General features: G+C 39.8%; 1 protein-coding gene across 1 annotated transcript in view; it reads right to left on the bottom strand.

The window, feature by feature from the left end:
• LOC105560893 (putative ferric-chelate reductase 1 homolog) overlaps positions 1-16,902 on the bottom strand; it is a 24,681-nt gene extending 7,779 nt beyond the window's left edge. The window contains exons 1-4 of the mRNA XM_012010395.1: positions 16,341-16,902; positions 8,924-9,243; positions 7,978-8,069; positions 5,188-5,347 (exon numbers count right to left, since the gene is read on the bottom strand). Coding sequence (XP_011865785.1) covers positions 5,188-5,347; positions 7,978-8,069; positions 8,924-9,243; positions 16,341-16,356 — 588 coding nt within the window. The 5' untranslated portion in view covers positions 16,357-16,902. The remainder of the gene's footprint in view (positions 1-5,187; positions 5,348-7,977; positions 8,070-8,923; positions 9,244-16,340) is intronic.
• Between the last annotated feature and the right edge of the window lie 3,469 nt (positions 16,903-20,371).

Here is a 20,371-nt window from a genome sequence, read left to right as displayed (position 1 = left end):
GCGATACGAATTAGACTTCAAACCTTAATGTTTTTTATATGAAAATGTTCTACTATGCATTCTACACTTGGGTCTGGTATTAGTTTGTACATAAATGCTACATAATTATTTTCGTTTGTATCTATAATATGACATATTGAGGTTACGTTTCTTTACAAACCTCCAAAAACTGTATGCGACTCTGTCGGTAAATCAAACCACTCCAGCATCCCCTTAAGGGGTTTGATTTACCGACAGAGTCGGATACTGTTTTTGCGTTTGTAAATCTTATTATTTGCATTTATGTACAAACTAATACCAGACCCAAGTGTATAATGCATAGTTGAACATTTTCATATAAAAAACATTGAGATTTGAAGTCTAATTCGTATCGCATTATGTATTACAAATATTGCAATACATAATGCGATACGAATTAGACTTCAAACCTTAATGGTTTTTATATGAAAATGTTCTACTATGCATTCTACACTTGGGTCTGGTATTAGTTTGTACATAAATGCTACATAATTATTTTCGTTTGTATCTATAATATGACATATTGAGGTTACGTTTCTTTACAAACCTCCAAAAACTGTATGCGACTCTGTCGGTAAATCAAACCACTCCAGCATCCCCTTAAAGGGAGAGTATCATTTATTGCGAACGCAAAGTAATTTGCGCATACCGGAAACTATTTGGGCAAGTCACCAGTGGTATCCCGAGAAACTAAAAGTACAAATATTGTTACGCTAGTATAAACGTTTACGTAATTTCGTGCAAGCGACGAAGATTGAGCTCTGCGTTATCAAGTACAAACGAAACGTGATAATATTGTACAGTGTGGAATTAAAATAGTTATCGCTGCATTAGCACTTGCCTATGACGCAAGGATACCGATTGGTTACGACAACGGCGCGAATATTAAACGTTTGCGCGTAGGATTGCTCTTGTCGTAAGAATAAGAAGACATTCATTTCACAACGCAATGGAGCATGTTATTATAATGGTTATCGAGCACAAAGGTATCGAGTTAGAATATCTCTGACATAAATATGAAAGTATAATTGAACGTGGAAGAGAGATCAGACGAAAAAATTTAACAAGATTTAATTCACGAATATCCTCGCGATATAGTAACAGCGATATTAATCTCCGCGAAGGATGCTGTAAATAAAGCTGCGCGTAAAAAAATAATTAGAAACGTGAGATTCTGCGACAAATTTTGAACGGGATGTCGCTGAACGGCAATCGATAATTATACAATGATAAGTTGGATAATTATTGTATAATAATGATGTTATTAATATATTTTGCATATTACCTCTGACATTATCTTTCGTTCGCTTTAAAGTGAAATAAGAATTTTCATACACACTGTGGTATAAAAACAAATGATGGATATTTGTATCCGTCTCCGATTCCAAGGCATCAGATGTTTGTGAAGTATCTGGATTAAATGTTGCATATACCACAGAAATTTTGATGAAATTGTGACATCTCTTTCTCTCATAAATTACTCCTACGAAAGAAAATAAACATAATTATCTAGATAAATATTTAATACCCGAATAATCTTATCTGAAGAAATATTTAACGCAATTGCCCGTTATAAAGTTGAGGTATGTATGAATCAGCAAGGAATCCTAATAAAGGAGACCTTATGGAGCAAATCGTGCGCAACAATTCGCGGGAGCGTAGCTCAGAGCCGAACGAAAAGGAAATCTGCGGCGGGAGAAAGAGAAGTTTGACGACCAGCCTTCAACTTAGATACGCTCCGCGAAATCGTGCGTTCACGCTCCGGCGGCCTCGTTCGCCATTACCGCTCTTTGGTGTACTTTTACGCTTTTTATCGCGAACGATCGAGCGCCGTTTTCAAGGAAAGGCCGCCCGTCCGCACGGCAGGATGTAATTATTCAATGAACCTGTCGTACGTATTGTTTAACTAAGTCAAAAAGCAATTCATTTTCAACGGGAAAGTATTCTCAATTCATTCCCGGCGGAAAGTGTTCTCGCAACAGCGATCAAGAGATTCTGAATCGCCAAGTTTTGCGCGGAGGAGCCTGACAATTTATAGAAATTGAACAGAAGAAGCGATCGATAGAGCTGCTTCCGCCTGATCATCTCATCCTCGAGATATGCGAGTGGATTCTACATATTGTGATATCTTTGGGAAGCTTACGTAATATATAAATGCACGTATTACGAGTTACATCCGAGATTTTCAGTTAGCAAGCTTAATAGACTGGAAAAAAAATACAAAATGAAAGAGAGACTGATAATAACCGCAACTACTTGAATTCGAATTTGGGTACCCGGGGAAAAAGGCCATATATCCAATTTTATCCAATCGTATAAAAAATGTCAGATATGATCAAATTTGATCAGACTATGTCCAAATTTTAACGCATCCATTTATAAGTATATCAAATCAGATGTGATCAGATATAGTCAGATAAAACGGTATAAACATCTGACCACATCTGACCACATCTGATTTGATATACTTATAAACGGATGCGTTAAACTTTGGATATAATCTGGTAAAATTTTATCATATCTGACATTTTTTTATACAATTAGATAAAATTGGACATATAGCTTTCCCCCCCCCCCCCGAGTATTTGAAGATTTTATTCCTGCGTTTTTTTTTTCAAATACTGCGCGAACTCCGGTAAGATTTCTCCCAAGTTTCTCTCAGATTTCTCTCTCAGGTTTTTTATAAATTCCAATTTCATACATTAAGGATTAACCCTGCTCTGTGGTCGCACCTCCTATACGGGTGCTGCAATATTCATCTCTTCCTAAGCAAGTTTTAAATGCAAAAGACTTAGAATAAATATTGAATTCACCGATTCCTACGATGTTTCTATATTTTTACGTGCATTATATTATTTTTGTAAAGTGAAAAAATATATTTGCGAAGTTGGAACGAAAATACAACAGAATAAAAAAAAGATAAACCGCAGCGAATCTACTGAACTGTACGCAAGCGATGCGGGGCTTGCAGAACTTCCGCGCCAGAGAGGAATTTGGAAAAATATAATGCACTAAGCGTGTTGCTCAAGATGCTTAATGCGACCTATCCTTTTCCACCTTTCTCTCCCCGAAATCCGGAGTGTCCCTCCATTTTATCTACGTCGTCCGATAGATCCCCGACTGTTCTACCTGGGCGATGCCCGAACGCGCGCGATAAAGATCGAACCCGTGGGAAACAAATAGCCAGCTATAAAAAATCCGCGACACGAAATCGCGAACGGCCGCGGAAGAGAACGGTGAAAGTGCATAAAGCATAAATTCCAGAACGTTGGCTGCGGTCGCGTGTTATACGTTTGTTGTACACGGTTAAGGGCCGTGCATGTATGTACATACGTAGAGATGCATAATTCATGTATCCGTGCGTCACGCGCCGCTATATTCGCCTCTCCAATTTTTTACTTTCTACGATAGCCCTGGACCGACCAGAATTAGGTGTATATGACGCGAAAAATGAGAGCTTAAACGTGATATAACGCGAAGACACACTCTTCACCGCATTAATTGAAACTTTTATTCGTAGGAACGATAAAAGCGGAAAGGGGATACAGAATCGCTTAATGTGTCTTTTTATTCTTGACTATTAATAGAATTTGCATTAAAGCATGACGCTGCGCTCTAATTAATCATACATTTTACGTTACAAGCGACGTTCATTGCTCGTAGATGTGTGAATATATAAGCATATTTTAATTGAACGTGAATTCCGCGAAACTGTAAAACGCAGATTTATGAGTGCGCTATTTTATTTCCCATTCAATACGAAACGATGGATACAATTACTTATTTATCCTGCGAATATAATACACGTTGAACTGACAATTTTCATTAATTACAGTATTATTACAATCCACCTATGCGAATGAGAATTGAAATGTATAATTTTAACTCGGCGCCCGTTTTAATCCGCGCCATCATAATATAATGAAACAATTCATTTGAGAGCAAGTTACGATCGTTCGGGTATTTTCGTAAACTTTTATAGATCTCTTCGTAGAAAATTAAGGGTCTATCCAGAACAAACTTGCATAGTGCATGAACATTATACGCATAAGGAATCTGATTGGGCCATAAGTGCACGCGTAAAGAAATTAACCAATCAATTTCTTTATGCATATGCTTACACACCTCTGCAAGTTTGTCTGGGTAGACCCTGACAAGCAGATTTCTTGTGTAATGTGTATTAACTACTCTGGGGGAAAAAAGACAGTTAACAACCTGTTTTGGGGCCCACAATTAGTAATCGAATTATTTGGATTGTTCGTACTCTGGGAAAAATTTTGACCGTTTTCTTTTTGTAGTTAAGCAACTTAACATTTCGGTTAGTGCCTTTCGAGTGAAAATTATCTTTGCGTTACTGAATATCGACAGAACTAATTGAGAGAATTGATTAGCACTACTTAAAAATCTCGAATTTAGTTAGAATAGCTAATTGCGATTCCAATAATTCGATTACTAATTATGGGCCCCAAAATGTGCTGCTGTCTTCTTTTCCCCGGAGTATCGTTGGCAGAAAAGACGTAATAAAGTCGCGCCTATTAGAAAGATCCAATCTACTCGGTTTCCTCTCGAACATTTGTCACCACTCGGGATGCAGAGTGCGTCGAAATAAGCGAATAACATTTCGATTTGCGAAAGGAAATTCAATAAATTCTGTATCAATATTTTCTCATAGAAAGAATCTTGCGATATTAGCTATTTTTATATATAATAACCGAACTTGAAATCGAAGTTTACTCAAACTATTATTAACTGAAAATTCCAATATTTCCTCTGTGAAATACAATTTGCCGCGGGAGTACGTCCTTTACTTTTTATCGGTAATAACTTGAAATTATAGATGCCCGATATTTTCGTAAAGGTAACATTCGATAGCAGGTGGGAAACGGCGGGGGGGAAAAAAAAGAATCGCGGGAGTGGCGTTCCAGATGGATTTTGGAATATTCTGCGCGCGACGAACGCAAGCTGGGCAAGTACTTTGAATGTGCAATTAACGAGAATCCTCTGTACTCGGCGTCCGGGTCGGCCGCCGTGCATCCTACGAGCAATATTCGCAAAGCCACACCTATCGGGACTCGCAGGCCGCTTACATCGTTTAACACGCTGTAATACCACCACGCGCATTTACCTTATAATGGTGACGGCGCGCGCGACAGGAAATATAATACTCACCGCGTAACTGACGGTGCGGCTGTAGTAGGGCGGCGTGGTGGTCCTGAAGGTAGTGATGGGTGTAGGTGGGGTCGATACCCTGATGGACCGCTTGTCAACGGTAACTCTGGGCGACTCCACGCCGACCCAGTACGTGCTGTAATCCTGAGCGAAGGTGGAGCTGCAGAAGAAACGGAGGTCGACGATGAAAACACACGGCGAAGGATTCAACGAGCATGGCGGAAGAGAAGAAAATTGTTTCGGGATATACGAAGCCAATGTTGCAGCAACATTTTCACGATACGTTAGATATTATGACGAAAGAGCATAAACCTTTGTATTCGTGTATGTCCACTTCACGCGCACACGTTTATTCGTTTTCATATTGATTGTTAAAGAATCGTAAGACGCTTTCGCATTCATTTAGCATAGTCCCGAAAGAGTCAGATCTGGATTTATGATTTAGTTCAGTGTCGTAAACCTTGAAATACCTCTGGATCCTGAAACTCGAAATTACGGACAAAAATGTATGAATAACAGAGAACGTTCCTAATTAACGTACATCAATTACATTTGTAACGAAATTATGATGAAAGAAATTTTATTTATATGAAACGCACACCGCGCGCTTTTGGAGCGAAAATGGGTTAATTACATAAATAAATAAAAAACCTTGTGCGCGCGATTTAAAGCGAATTGGGAGAAATTTATTTTTCTGAAACTTAAACATCGTCTAACTTTCACGAAATAGTGTTTAAATTTCTGCGTCCTCTTCTATTTGTAACATACTGGAATATAGCGGGGTGCTAAATGCTCGATGTGATATAGGAGGATACCCTGTAATATATCTTAATGAGAGTTTCATTATGTCTTGTAGTAAGAGTCCCATTTTTTCTCATTTCCGATTGTCTCTCATAAAAATTACAATGGATGGCCAGAAACAACCGGGCACAAAAACACAGACGATTATACAGCCAATTTCCGAGTTTGGAAAATTAAAAACGCGCGACGTCATAAAATATATAATATCTTTAATCGGCTTTTTGAATCTCATCCCTTTTGCGTAGAAGTTGCCGACATTATACAATAAGATTATGAAACTCTTGACATTTATTAGCAGTGAGAGTCCCTCTATTCATGCAGGGCTATTAGAGCACATCGAAATTCTCCCTCTCGCTGCGAGAACTTGACGTTAAACGTGTTAAAAGTACTTGCACGTAAATCCTCTTTATCGCTTTTCCGTTAATATTGGTCGCGGCGAAATATAAATATCAGAATACAAAAGCGAGGAATTCCCAAACGGTACCGTAAAAACCAAATAAAACTCTCGAAATAAGTTACGAAGTTTTAACAGGGGGTGGAGGGGGGCGCAGCTGCGCGTACTATTAAACATGCATTAGTAACTCCGCATCGATTATCATGAGGAAAAGTTTATAAGGAATGTTGCGCGCGTTTCTCGCACCGTTATGCCCGCACGAGCGCGTTGAATTCCAAGCACGAGCCGCATCCGCGCGTACGGTAATGCCTAATTGTGATTCATAAGTGTGATATGCTAGCACCTCCGCGCTATAGCGTACGCGCGGATCTGCGTGTGCGTGTGGATGCGCGCAGCGGTTGAGATCAGACGTTGAAATCATGACTCAACAATTAGGCAGTTCCCAGAAGCTGTGGTGTTTCTTGTTCTAAATTTTATAGGTATTCAGAAACTTTGCAGTTTCGCAAGCTCGCGGAAATAACACGCTCTTACTACGCTCCTGGCGCGGCATTCGACGCGGCGATGAATCTTCGAATTCGACAAATAATAGCTGTATTATTTATCGGAGCGTAGCTGTTGTAGATATATTAATTAATCACACGAGTGAAGTAAAACTGTGACAAATCACTCGTTTGCGCTTTAGGTTTCGATTTAGAGAATTTGCCAATTGGCAGTTTTAAGATACGTTTTTATTTTGAGTCTCTTGGTGCAAATTTGACACTCGCGGAACTTTTCTCGTTCTTTTCGTAAAGATTAGGCAAGATTCTACGCTACGGAAATAGCCATGTCGGAAGGATGGAATATATCCCGCTCAAAGTAAAATAAGAAAAATCACAGCGATTGGTATTCATGTCACAATGATTGACATATACCTGTCACGGTGATTAGTACTCAAATATATTAAATAAGAAAATGCCACCACAAAAATGTTTAGTCAGTTAATGACCGAAACTCAATATTTAACTACGTTGCTAAACGATTTGTTAGCACTATTCACACATGAATATACACACGCGCACACACATCAGTATATTGGCAGCCTCTAATTGCAACTTGATGAGTTAATCAACACTCTCCAACTTTACCGATTGCTCTTCGACGGACCACTTTCTCCCTTATCATCAACAGCTGCACTTTCAATGACAGTAGTTGTCTGCTTTGCGTTTAAATGTGCCGATACGCTAATCACTTTATCTCATCTTCCCTTATTACATTATTGCATTACATTGTTATGTATATTTTTTAGATTCACGAGATATTAATTATAACAAAACCGTAACTGTACAATTTTTATATAATTTAATTTAATAAAACAATAAACTGTTTTTGTGGAACACAAGTTGGACGACGTACATACGGCACGCGAATTTTGAATATATTCATTGTTCAAATATGGAATATTTCAGAAATCGTCAATAAATTTGTTTCTGTATTATATCGAGATACAGAAATTCCCCTGAGCGCAAAACTCACTCAGAATTTGCTTAATTCAATGAAATCCTTTGTTAGATTTTGCGATTGTCATTAAAGTGTCATTATTGTGCAACGATACTTACTTGAAGATAATGGTACCTTCGTAATCAACTGGGGCCTCCCAATCGAATTCAAGATTCTGTTTCTTGTCGGTGCTTCTATGAGTCACGCCGTTCTAGGCACAAGAAACAGGAAAAGTTTCCATAAGAAATTGCACATCATTCACGTTTGCGAAAGAGTCTCGATAAATGATTCAACCTTGAAGAAATCAGGATAAAAAGGTCAGTTGATAAAAGATAGAGCGCGTCGATACGTCATATTACCGAGAATCGTAAAATCGTGAAATTAACGCTGTGGAGTATAACAGTTAAAAATAACAGTTGTTACAATTGTAATTTTATATAATATTTAGAAATGAAAAATTGAATGCAACAATTCATTGTCCTCTTCAAGAGAAGAATTGAAAAGATCCGTCGAAAACTCGAAAAAGTAAAATATGTGCTAATTCTGCATAAAGCGAATCGAAATACTTTTGCATTCGACTTGTTGGTTATTCATTGTTCATAAATTTGCAACATTTCGCGTATAAATCCTCGGTTTGATTTACAACGTAGCTACATATTCTGGAAGAAAAAAAACAGCGCGACACATTTTAAGGCTCTCAATTAGTAATCGAATTATTTTAATTATTCGTAACTCTATTCTAGGAAAAATTTTAACCTTTTTTTTGTAGTTAAGTAACTTAACATTTCGGTTAGTGCCTCTTAAGTGAAAATTATCTTTGCGTTACTGAATATCGACAGAACTAATTGAGAGAATTGATTAGTATTACTTAAAAATCTTGGATATAGATAGAAGAGCTAATTGCGATTTTTAGTTACGCGGGGTAAAACTTGTAAAAGATTAGAACGAACGATCCAAACAATTCTATTACTAATTGTCGGCCCCAAAATGGGTTGCTAACATGTCTTTTTCTTTTCCGGAGTAGAGAAACGGGAGATAAAAATAATTACGATGTCCGGTGAGTACCTTTAGACCTGGGGTGCATTCCACGATTCGTGCGGAATCGGGCAGGTTTATGAATTCTCCCACGTATTCGCCGGTGTCGATGTCCTTAGCGACGATCATGAAACCCTGATACGCAAGACCTTCGGGACTGCCGAGGATCAGACGGACCCTGCCCTGTCCCGCTGCGGGTAGTAGCTGATAGGGCGGATACGACGATTGCAGGGTGCTGTCGGGGTGGCGCGGCGTCAGATGCGAGCATGTCTCCGGCGGTGCCCCATTGGGTAATCCCAGCACCCTTACGAGCAAGCCGATGACCAGAAGCAGCAACGTCTTGGGCATTTCTATAACGAAACCAGACCCGCAACAGTTAGAGAGAATAAACGCAAATAACACGATACTTTTGTGTGCACTTATAACATTTCTGTTGATAAAAAATTGCCTTTAAATTGCTAACTAAAAAATTTGCCATTAAGAAGACGGCTAGTCTTTTTTGGAACGTCCTACGCTGATATAATATTCGTGCGTAAATACCTTTTGATTAATTATTACTTGACAGTTACTCGTGGCTGCTCAACTACATAAATTACTCTCATCGTTAGACTCGCGATCAACTTTGACGTAAAATCAACAATCGTAAAAGAGCGGATTCCGATATCACGATTATTCCCCCGCGAGAAATAACGACACAGTCGGAAAATACCTAAATGGAAGGGCACACTTGTTTAAACACATATGCGGGCGATACGCGCTGCGTTTAATATTCTCCGTTCGCGTCGATGTTGAATTTATTCGGTATGACGTAAACAGAAATGTGCATCTGGCAGCAATTCGATGTCGCTTATCCATAATGCACGTCTTATTCCCCTGCTTGCATGTAATCTCATGTGTAAATTTCGATTTCAACAACCGCATTTGCATTAGTAATTGCTGAACGATCAGAAATTGTGAAGATAATGACTCGTCTAGTTTCATTTACGTACGATCGTATAATTTTATTCGAATAAACAAGCCGCGACCTACAAGGATGCCCAAGCTATATTCACACGTTCTTAAACACTTCCTTCGATATCCATCCACGTGCTGGTGCAGTGATCGTGGCACAAGTAGATCTACGCGTTCCGATAATTATCAATAATTGCTTAGAATTTTCTTAAAAGATACAGATCATCAATTCTTTTCCAACGAAAGATAACCGCACGTCCACACGTCTGACCTAAATATCTAAACGCAGGAAAAGAAAACTATATCTGTACTTCCGATATGCGGCATTGTAACGATAATTGGTGAGATAAATTGGAGAGGCCGGGCGATAAACCGTTGACAATTTTTGTATGATACGTTAAAGTGCAAGTTAATTGTTAATTGCTCAATCATGTGAGTGGATCGAGATAATAGGAGTCGTTATTGAGACACTAATGAGCGAGCAAGTGGAGGCGCGAGAAGTGAATGACTCGAAGAAACGAGCGCGCTCGCTTGTGCACGGCCCACGCCTGAAAGAACTGACTTTCACCCTCTGGGAGTTTTACTCCTTACGAGATTCTTAGTCCGCGCATTCCTAAACGCCCCGCCACTGCTGAAATATTCCCCATGCCTGCCCGTTATGTAACGCCGACTGACCCTCGCCATTGAAATGCCACGCAGCCACGGCGATGCCTGGCTGCAGCAACGTTTTCTTGTATAAATATCGAAGCAACATCGCGTCACGGCTGCTTTACGTTACATATTCGCTGTTAACACATTCGCAGTTATTGTCTGAAATTACAATTCCAGCAGGCAACAATGCTCCAATTTTGCGTAAATTTCATGGAGAAATAATGAAAGGAAAGGGAACGTAATAGGATGGAAAAAAAAATTAGGCCGATATCTAAATTCAAATAAAATCCATTCGGTCACAATCAAGCAATCTATTTCAAATACCGTGCAGAAAAATAATAATAATAATCAATTGCACTTCACGAAAGTGCCGTTACAATATTTTCGTGCGTACTTCCGCAAGATTGTATCTTATTAGGAAGTTAAATGGCACTTTAGTCAGCAATAAAACGCGCGTTCTTTGCGCGGCGACCACGAATCCCAGTAATTGCAAAATGTGCACATTCGAGGTAAGGTCGATCCACCGTTAACTGTTTTGCACTCTTTCACAACAACGACATGTCGCACACGCGCGTGCACACACGCTCCGAATTAGAATTGAGCCGCCCGCGATGTGTGTCGGTGTAAATTTGTCGCAAGAAATTACGGATGATTGGCCGGTCACGTTGTGAAGCGCCCCGGCTCGGTTCATTCATGAAGGAATTTGGCGGCGACTTTTCAACGATGATTTAAAGCGATACGTAATAACTGCGAGGAAGATCCTCGCGACGACTTGAGATGAAGATTCTTAACGAAGATTGGAGAATCGCAGTTAATCAGCGTACTAGCGTACTTATATAATATTGCAGTAGCTATTATAGTAACAGAGATGACTATTTTAAAGTATAATTTGCACGGCGTGTCTTCGCAACGAGCTTTCGCGCATAACGCACAACTCTCACGCTACGTCTAAAAATAAAATGTATTTACACAATAACGTGATGCAGCGAAAACGATATCAAGTTCTCTACTTGTTAGTCAATCGCGCGGTCGTACAAAAGAAATTATCGGACCGATAGAGATTTCGTTAATGATATTCTAGATTCTTCTGTATTCTTTGCACGACAATGTTACTGGTTCAAACAAACCTCGTTTACGATACGAGTATGTAAAATCAATTACAGATACAAGTACGTGATATTGGCCCCCTGTTACTTATTTCCCACTTCAACGTCCATATTCACGTCACAATAAACGACACGTGGACGCGAAAATCGATAATTGAGAGAGGCATTTGCAAAGAATGCAATTATCTGGACAATGTAGCAATCGTGGATGACTTGAGGCACACACGCCGCGGCTCAGCCCGAGATCGATACATCGCGGATGAGTGTATTTCTCCGAGACAGAGTCCGCGATTTGCAAACACGTAGTACACCTACACAGACACCTACACCGGTTGCACGTACGCGCCGAGAAATCAGGGCGATTGGTTCTTTTTTTCAGGTGCAAAAACCCGTGACGATTCCGCGGATAAAAATCTAGTGTCACCGGAGTCTCGTTTCTGACAGATCGGCGGGGAATTAAGATCGTGATAATCACGTGCGTGCCTGGCATTATCATATATCATTATTCCATTGTACAGTAGAGAACGAGCACAAGGCTTCGTTTCGCGGTTTGCCGCGCGCGTGTGACTCATCCGCGGCGTCAAGCGCACACATACGCGCACGGCGCGGCACGTACAACTCGTTGACACGTACGCAGAGCGCGCATGCACACAGATCTACCGCAGGTTGACTACATTTTCTTCCTGCGTGGTCCTTTGTGTGAGCGCACAGGAAATTCCCGACGCGATGTACACAGAAACGCCAAATGTCGATTCGATTGCTGCGCACAAAAAAGGATCATGATGCGAATTTCTTATATTGCCGCCGACCCCTCGCGCTATCGATACGTTAACGTGGCGTCGGTATGTTAATCCTATAACAAGAAACACTCGGGTTCGGACTTAAAAAAGAAAATGCAATAAAGTTAGAAAATACATTGGCGCGCGCTTGGAAAATACGTTGGGGTTTCTCACCTTTGTGAAAAGGATCGATATCGCGCTTGTGCTCAAATACAATTGAAATGAATTTTTTCAAACGATTTTAATTAGAACAAAAAATTATTTGTCGCTTCGCTTATTTTGTTTACAGGTGCGATGTCAATATTTACAAAGTTTTTTTTTTATTTAGTGCAAAAAGTCAATTTTATTTATCACTCAAGTGGAATTTGTCATTAACTATAATGACTGCGCGTAAAAACGGTGGTCGCGACGGTCGATGATGACAGTTCTGTAACTGCGATATATCTTATCAGTATTTCTCGTTAATTTTATTCTTTTTTTTTTGCCTTTATTGTCGCTGTCTACGACTGCAATGAAAACAATTGTGCGACGACGTCTGGGCGATGTATATTCGAAGTGCGATCTTCTCAGTAGCGTATTTCTCTTTTGTTACATAATGTGAACTTCACACGATGCACTTTCGCGTAGTCGTGCGTTTAGTTTGCTTAGTAAGTTACCATTAAACTATCAGTTCGAGATTACATTATGTTGTGCAAAAACTCGACTGGCTCGTAATATTATATAACATATACTGTAACAATATAATATAGACAGCTGTTAAAAAGTACACGGTCTAAATTAGAGATAATTCATTACCAACGATCACAAAAGTGTACTAATTATGCGCCCGGGCGCACCCTAATATTTAAGTGCCTCTTAATTTGATTGCGTTTTCATTCCGTAATGCGAGAAGCTTCTAAAAAATGATTGTTTTCGTATTATAAAGTGTCAAATTAGCGTAAAATGGAATGCGTTAGAAATGTATCGACAGAACAGTATCTCACACGCGCGCACACGCCGGAGCGCTTTTGCATCACTTATTCATCTGTTTCTTTTCTCAATTTATTATTTTCAAATTTAGCCTCTATTTATTCTCAGACAGACACCGTGTTTATTTCTTTTCATGCATAATGGACTGGCGTTTGCGAGCCGTAACAAAGACGTGGCGTTTCAGCCCCCGAGTTCTTTTTAAGTTGGACGCGTACCGCGTCGCCGAGTAACTAGGTATTCACGACATGTTTCTTCGAATGAGATACATTTAATTGTATTCGTGCAACTTGCAAGTCTCCGCCGCTCCGAATGTCATCAGGCAAACAAAGTATCGTGCCCTCGTCTTCCGTGTTTGGTGAACGCATCGCCATGGTTACGTCGTCCCGCTGTCCTAGAATTTCCACGTCGAGCATTACTCTCGCGTCGGTGCGCCGGACCGCAAATTATTTTATCGGTTACGTAAGCCCGGGACCACCGAGTAAGAATTCAGGGAAAACGCCATTCATCGCCGCCGCAATTATTCCTAACGGCCTCCTCTTTAATGAGCACAGCGCACTCCTCAGCTCATCGATCTTGCTCCGATTGTTTCGCTTTGTCTTACGCGCAGGTTGAGTCAACCGGTTACAGCAATCAATGTCTAAAGATGGATATCACGACATACATTACTCTCGTGTCCAATTTTCTTTATCGTTTCTAGCAATGTCCCGGCAATCGAACAGCTTATTTTTCCAACCAGACTTAAATCCACGTTTCGCGAAAGTGTCTTTGGAAAAATGCGCGTAGGAAGACCCACTTTTTAGTAAACAGTTTATTTTCAATTAACTGCTTATCTACGAGTTCAACGACGGAAAAATGGAAAATTTCAATAGCGTTATCTGCGTAATAATAAGATTTCATGGTGTTCGTTCGCGCTCTATCCGAGAGTTGTAAGAAAATTAGCAATGCGGAAATTGTCACGGAATAATATTTCCTTGTATGTCTACGGAATGAGCTACGGCTATTTGAAATTATAATTAAGAGCAACTATTAGTAACCGAAGTAAGCTATTAGCGTGACTCCTTGTCTCTTATTATAATTCGTAATAATTCAGTTAGTTAATAAAGGTGACTTATTCTCGCGGTAAAACCAGTGAATCATCGCATGGATTATCCGTGTTGCACTAGAATAAGGAATAGCGATCGGTATAATGAAATATCGTCGAAAAGAGCGGGACGATTTCTCCAAAGTCGATTAACTTTACCTGTAATTCAATTGTCTCTGTACCTTTTCCGGGATTATATCTTTGTATGCGGGAGAAGGCACAGAGAGGAACCCATTGCCCCGCGATTAAAGTTAATCGACGTCGGTGAAATCAACCCTAGAGCGATCGAAGGGATCTAGGATCCCGCGAGTCCACTCGATCTTGCGCTTATCGTTGCGAGGAATCGCACGCTCCCACCGTCCACGGCGCACAATGGCTCGGATTAAAGAAAAGCTGACTGGTCAACTCGCCCGCGTTCGTTTTTACGTATAAGAAAATAACCGATTTATGCATTTCGACATTATTTTCAACGTGATACATAAAATTCGGCGAGATCCGTCACATTTCTTTTTCAAAACAGAATATAATGCCAATATTTTTATTGACTGGCTTACGCGTATTCTTATTAAACAGAAAGGATTAGGAATAATATGTTTCAAACTCATTTGTCTGTTTGTAGGAAGAACGATATTCCCTTCAAATTTATCTAAAATTAAAAAACAATTAACTGTATGACTAAAGTAACCAATTATTGCAACTGAGGGGATAAATGAAAATACAATTCTATTAGCTGCTTATAAGATTAATCTCTGCGCAGCGGAAAAGAGATCTGAATCATCGTCACGTTTATTCTCGGAAATGGGCAGGAAGCGGCTAAACTTCTGAATCTCGTGCAAGCACTCCGTAACGCCGTTTCGCAAATTTAAAAATAAAATCCCTGTTTATTTTGGTTCAACATTCATCTTCCTAGTCGTCTTCCAATTTACATTGCATCTTGTGCAGTTCGACGCAGGTCATCGCGCGATAAAGTACTCTCGCCTAAAAATACAGTTAAAAATAATTTTCATTGCAATCGATGAACTTTTGTGTCCTGACAGCCACGGATACTAGCTGAGAGAATATTGGTTTCGCAGGCAATAACTGTATAAATATAACGTTGTATTTTAAAGGAATCCTTATTTAGACTGAGAATAAAAAAACTTGAAAGATCTCCATAAAGATTTCATCTTACCGCACTTAACATTTCGAATATCGAGATAGGATTTTCTCCTCGAGTGGACGTTAATATGAAGTGAATTTGGTTACTCTTTTTCACTTACTGCGCATAAAAAAAGTTTCTTTTTTTATTTTAGTCGCGAGACTTTTTTAAAGGACGCGATCGGTAAACGTAAAGCAGAAAATGGAAAGCATTTTTCGGCAGGAAGATTATTCGTCAACTACCAGACGGTGCGCCGGTTTCGGAAACTGGTTAGAATAATAGAGAACCGTCAGTTTCGAAGTTGGTCTCATCTCTGGCTCGTTGAACGAAAACGTTGTGTGACCCAATTGTTTACCAATGTTGAAATATGCTGCGAAAAGATCGCCGATAGCGCGCCAGCATGCTTTTAGAAAAGGTAGTACCCCGAGAGCATATAACTTGTTAAACAGCCGGGTCACATACCTGCTTTTTCCTCGATTCCGAACGGTCAATTACCCAGGAAGAAACAAATTCGCGTTCACGCTATATCTCGCTCGCTCGCGGCAACATTTTTAACAAACGAAACCGCCAGTTTCCCCGCGTCCTAACGTTATTTGAAATTAATTGCCGTCACTTAGAGCGTAAATTCAAAGTAATAAAAACTGAAAATAGAATTCCCCGTCGTGGGGCTCTTATGATCCCGAACGTTTCTCGACGGAGTCGCCGGCGGCGTCTCACCGTCTCGCTGAAATTCGCGTGGAAAAATTGGCCAGCGCGCCATGCAAGCACTCACCGGTCCTCATTTCCATCGCGGACGCAGATCCTCCACCGGTGGCGGGCGGTTCACCACGATGTAACTCGCGCCAAACAAATTCGAGGAGGGTCACGTGTGCCGGCGCCGCGGCGGTACCACGCGCGCACTAAAGTTCACCCAGAGACGGCGTCGTCCATCGATCGCGCCTCGCTCGATCGTAGTCCTTCGACGCTACCACGGGCGCGTCCTTGCGGCCGTGCGGACCCCGATCGTTCCTCTCCACGCGGTCGGCCGAGAGACGCCGAAAAACGCGCAGCTGTCGTTGCCTTTGAACGCGCAACGCGGAGGATTCTTATTAAATTGAACCCGGGACTAGCGACGCGCTGGCTCGATCGCTCGCCGGACGTGGATCTCGCGCGGCACTTGTTGATCTCGCGGCGGCATACTTCCGTTGACAGCGTCGGGAACCACACCTTGCGAGAGACTGTACGAGAAATACGGGCCGAGTTGAAAGGCCCTCGGCCGTGAGACCAGCTCAGGCACGTAGTCACTCGCTGGTAGTACGCGAGCTGGTACTGGCGAGCCGCGCTACTCGGCGGGCATGCAGGTACTGCAAAAGCGTAAACCGATCGCGGGAGACGCGCGTCTTGCACCGAGGATATTTAGCAATGACCTCGCGGGTACCGTGGCGGTACGTAACTTGAAAATTACTTGTGGAGGGGGAAAAAAAGTGCGCCGTGGAAGTAATTTATTATATTCTGCAACGAGGGAACAACATGTTTTTCGGGATTCTTTGGTAGAGAGAGAATCCTTTTACTTTTGTTTTCGTCCGGACACGTTCTATTTTTCACTTCCTTCTTCTTCTCGATAGGTATGTGTATTTAACAAAGAAGATGGACGTCTCTTCGATGTTCAATAAGTTTTGAGATTCTCGGTTGCTTCGCGTCTTCTTATAACTCGACACTTTTCCCATCGATATCTGAGCGTGTATTTATTCTAAATACGAAATAGAAATGTCAGGCTAAACGACTTTAAGTTGCATTTCGTTACGTACATAGGATATTTGATATGTGTAAACTAATAGTCGGCATTTAACTGAGTGAAAGTTAAATAACAGTTTACTAGAGTGAAACTCTAGTTCTACGAACAAGAGAATACATTATTGATGAGAATATATTATTACTAAAGATTATATACATATAGTATTATATATAGACTATTCTTAGAGAATCATTAGAAGATATTCATATTGACTTTGGATTATTATTAAAATCACGAATATGAATCGTACGTGTATCGTGGAAAATTCAATGCCCTGATAAAATATAAAATCTATTTCTGAAAATCGAAAATCTATTCAAATATTACATAACTACAGCGACAGGTAATTTAGACAGGCATTGGCAGCTATTGTCATTCAAAATTGATCTCTTTTTATGATTTAGTAAATTTAAAACAGTTCCATACACGTCAAAATTACAAATTAAAACTTACCTTGAAAAATTATTTTCTTTTCGTTCGTTTGATAAACAGCCAGAACAATTTCTAACAGTTCAGAAACAACCCAAGAGTGACGTTTGCGATAAATAAAATAGAACACCTCAACTTATTGTTATAGAGAGAACACGTTATTAATTAGAATATATTATAAATAACGTATCTATGGATTATACTGTCTACTCTGTGAATATTGTATCACGTAAACGTCCGCACTTGCTGACTCCTACCTCGAGAGATCCGAGTATACTTGAAAATTTAGACTTTTCTATACGCAACACTCTTTAATTCCGCTTTCCTTTAGTCTACACGTACGTATATTTTTAAAAGTTGTTGCACGCTATTCCAGTCGCACCGCGAATTCCTTTTTGACGGCAGATTTTTGTTTTCGCGTCCAAATTTATGCAAACATTATCGAGTTCTTCTCTCTCCGACGACATCTTATCTTAGCGAAGTCTTGTTGCAAGTGCCTGGCTTTAAGCCGGCACTGAGTCATGTCAAGAGAGAGGGACTAACGACTATGCCACCAAAACGGTACGACGCGGCGTACCGTACGTTCACCATTCGTCGTTCATCTCGGTTTTAGCAACGTATTTTTTGTCTTTCTCTCTCGTATTCTTTTCTCCATCTCCCTCTCTCTCTCTCCCCCCCCCCCTCTCTCTCTCATACATCACCAATGTCTCGTTGTCGACCACAAACGTAAAAAAAAAAGAGAAAAAACGTAAACGGTATCACGATAGATTTATCGAAACGCTGACAGAATGTTCAGATATATCTGACATACAAATTGACTTCTTTTTTAAAGCCTTTCTAATATTTGCAAAATTAAATAATCCCTAATAAACATTCTTTTCTATTATTTTACAATTTATGTATCGTGATCATCTCCGATATACATAATCCGCATATTTCGCAGAGTACGCTTGTGTTAGTGCGCGTCCTTACGGTAAACGAAGTCTTATATTAACGTCAAGAAAGTGTTACGTGCGTGATATTTAATTCTTAATTTTCTTTATCGGCAAGATAAAGCTGAGCTTCGAAACACAGCTAAGCCTTTCTTAACGCATATTAATTCGTGACCGGGAGATTTAAGCGCGCGCGAGGAAGATCCGCGCGGCTTAATGAGTCTCTTCAACGCGATTGGGATGCCACGAAGAGAAATTGCTAATGCGCTTAACGAGACGATTAGAGAATATCCTGTGCACTTCGTACAGGTATGTACGGTTTACTTTTACCGAACGATGTAAATTGATAAAACCGGTTCCCCGGTTAGCGTTGCGTTCCAAGACGTACCCGCTTACTCGCGTAACGCGGTTAGAGATTACTTTATCAACCCTTCGTCACTGAATTATATAAACGTCAGAGATTTCGAGATCTCTTTTAGCTTATTTCTCAATCGCTACATCGCGCTCGACCGTTACAACAGTCTTCTAAAATGCATCCGATGCCATTTTCTGCCGCTATTTATTTACGTCACGTTTATTATAAACCTCGACTGATTTCATCGATTGCGTAACAATTATTTTTGTGAAATATTATTCACTCATTGCTTTATTATACAAGTACACTATACTTATTTTAATTTCTGAAATCTATATTTTTGTTAAGTTCGTAATTAAAAACGTTTACAGACGTCAACGCGTTTAAAAAATATAATTTTTAAACGGCTTTTAACAAGCTCTTTATATTTATGGATAAAGATAGACTATCATTATTTTATTCTATTGTTATCTGTAATTTTGTTATTTATCATTGCACAATGAAATTACCGTTCGCTCCTCGAGCGCGCAGTTCTTGCAATGTTCTACAGAGGTCGACTATTTACACAATTCGCAACTTTCCAGCATTTTACGCTTTTATCCATTCATTTATCTTCAAAATTTATCAGCGAAAAATTATGCACGTTGGTTACTTAATTTTTCTATCGCGCAACGATGCATTTTATTATTTTAATTATAATATATATATTATAATAAAATATATATATTTTATATTAATTATTTAACATTGAATTTCCCAAAGGAAGGAAAATTAAAACATGTTTATGAAAGTATTTTCGAGTTTTGCAATTGTTAAAATTAAAAATTGCGTAACAATTACAAACAAATTCGTAATATCACATACAGATAACTTCGGGAAAAATGACTCATTCGGAAAAAAAACAGATAAATCGACAAGGACGTATCAACTCTTTGGGGCACAGGACTTTACAACAAAAAGAAATTTGTCTTGCACAGAAATTTTTAAAGTGGTATATGAATAACATCCCACCATACGCGTTTAAATCTTTTTATACTGTGCTTTAAAGTGTTGAGACAGTAAGCTCCGAAAGGTGCGTTCTACAAGCAATATCGGAAGAACAAAATTGATTTACAAATCTGATATACAGGGTGGTCTAAAAGTCCCGGAACGGTTGAATATCCCGAGAAATTGTGGGTGGATCGGAAAACGGAAAAATACGTATTTCCTATTTTTGAAAGAGCTATCGAATGATACCAAAGTTGTCCCCCGCCCCACCCACAGGGGTGGGGGTGGGGGGTCAATTTTGGTATCATTCGATAGCTCTTTCAAAA

The sequence above is a fragment of the Vollenhovia emeryi genome, unplaced genomic scaffold, assembly GCF_000949405.1.
Source record: "Vollenhovia emeryi isolate VEMERY1.0 unplaced genomic scaffold, V.emery_V1.0 DF939218.1, whole genome shotgun sequence".
Classification (NCBI taxonomy): domain Eukaryota; kingdom Metazoa; phylum Arthropoda; class Insecta; order Hymenoptera; family Formicidae; genus Vollenhovia; species Vollenhovia emeryi.
Note: the sequence above shows the minus strand (reverse complement) of the source record. Positions and strands in the feature narration are given on the sequence as shown.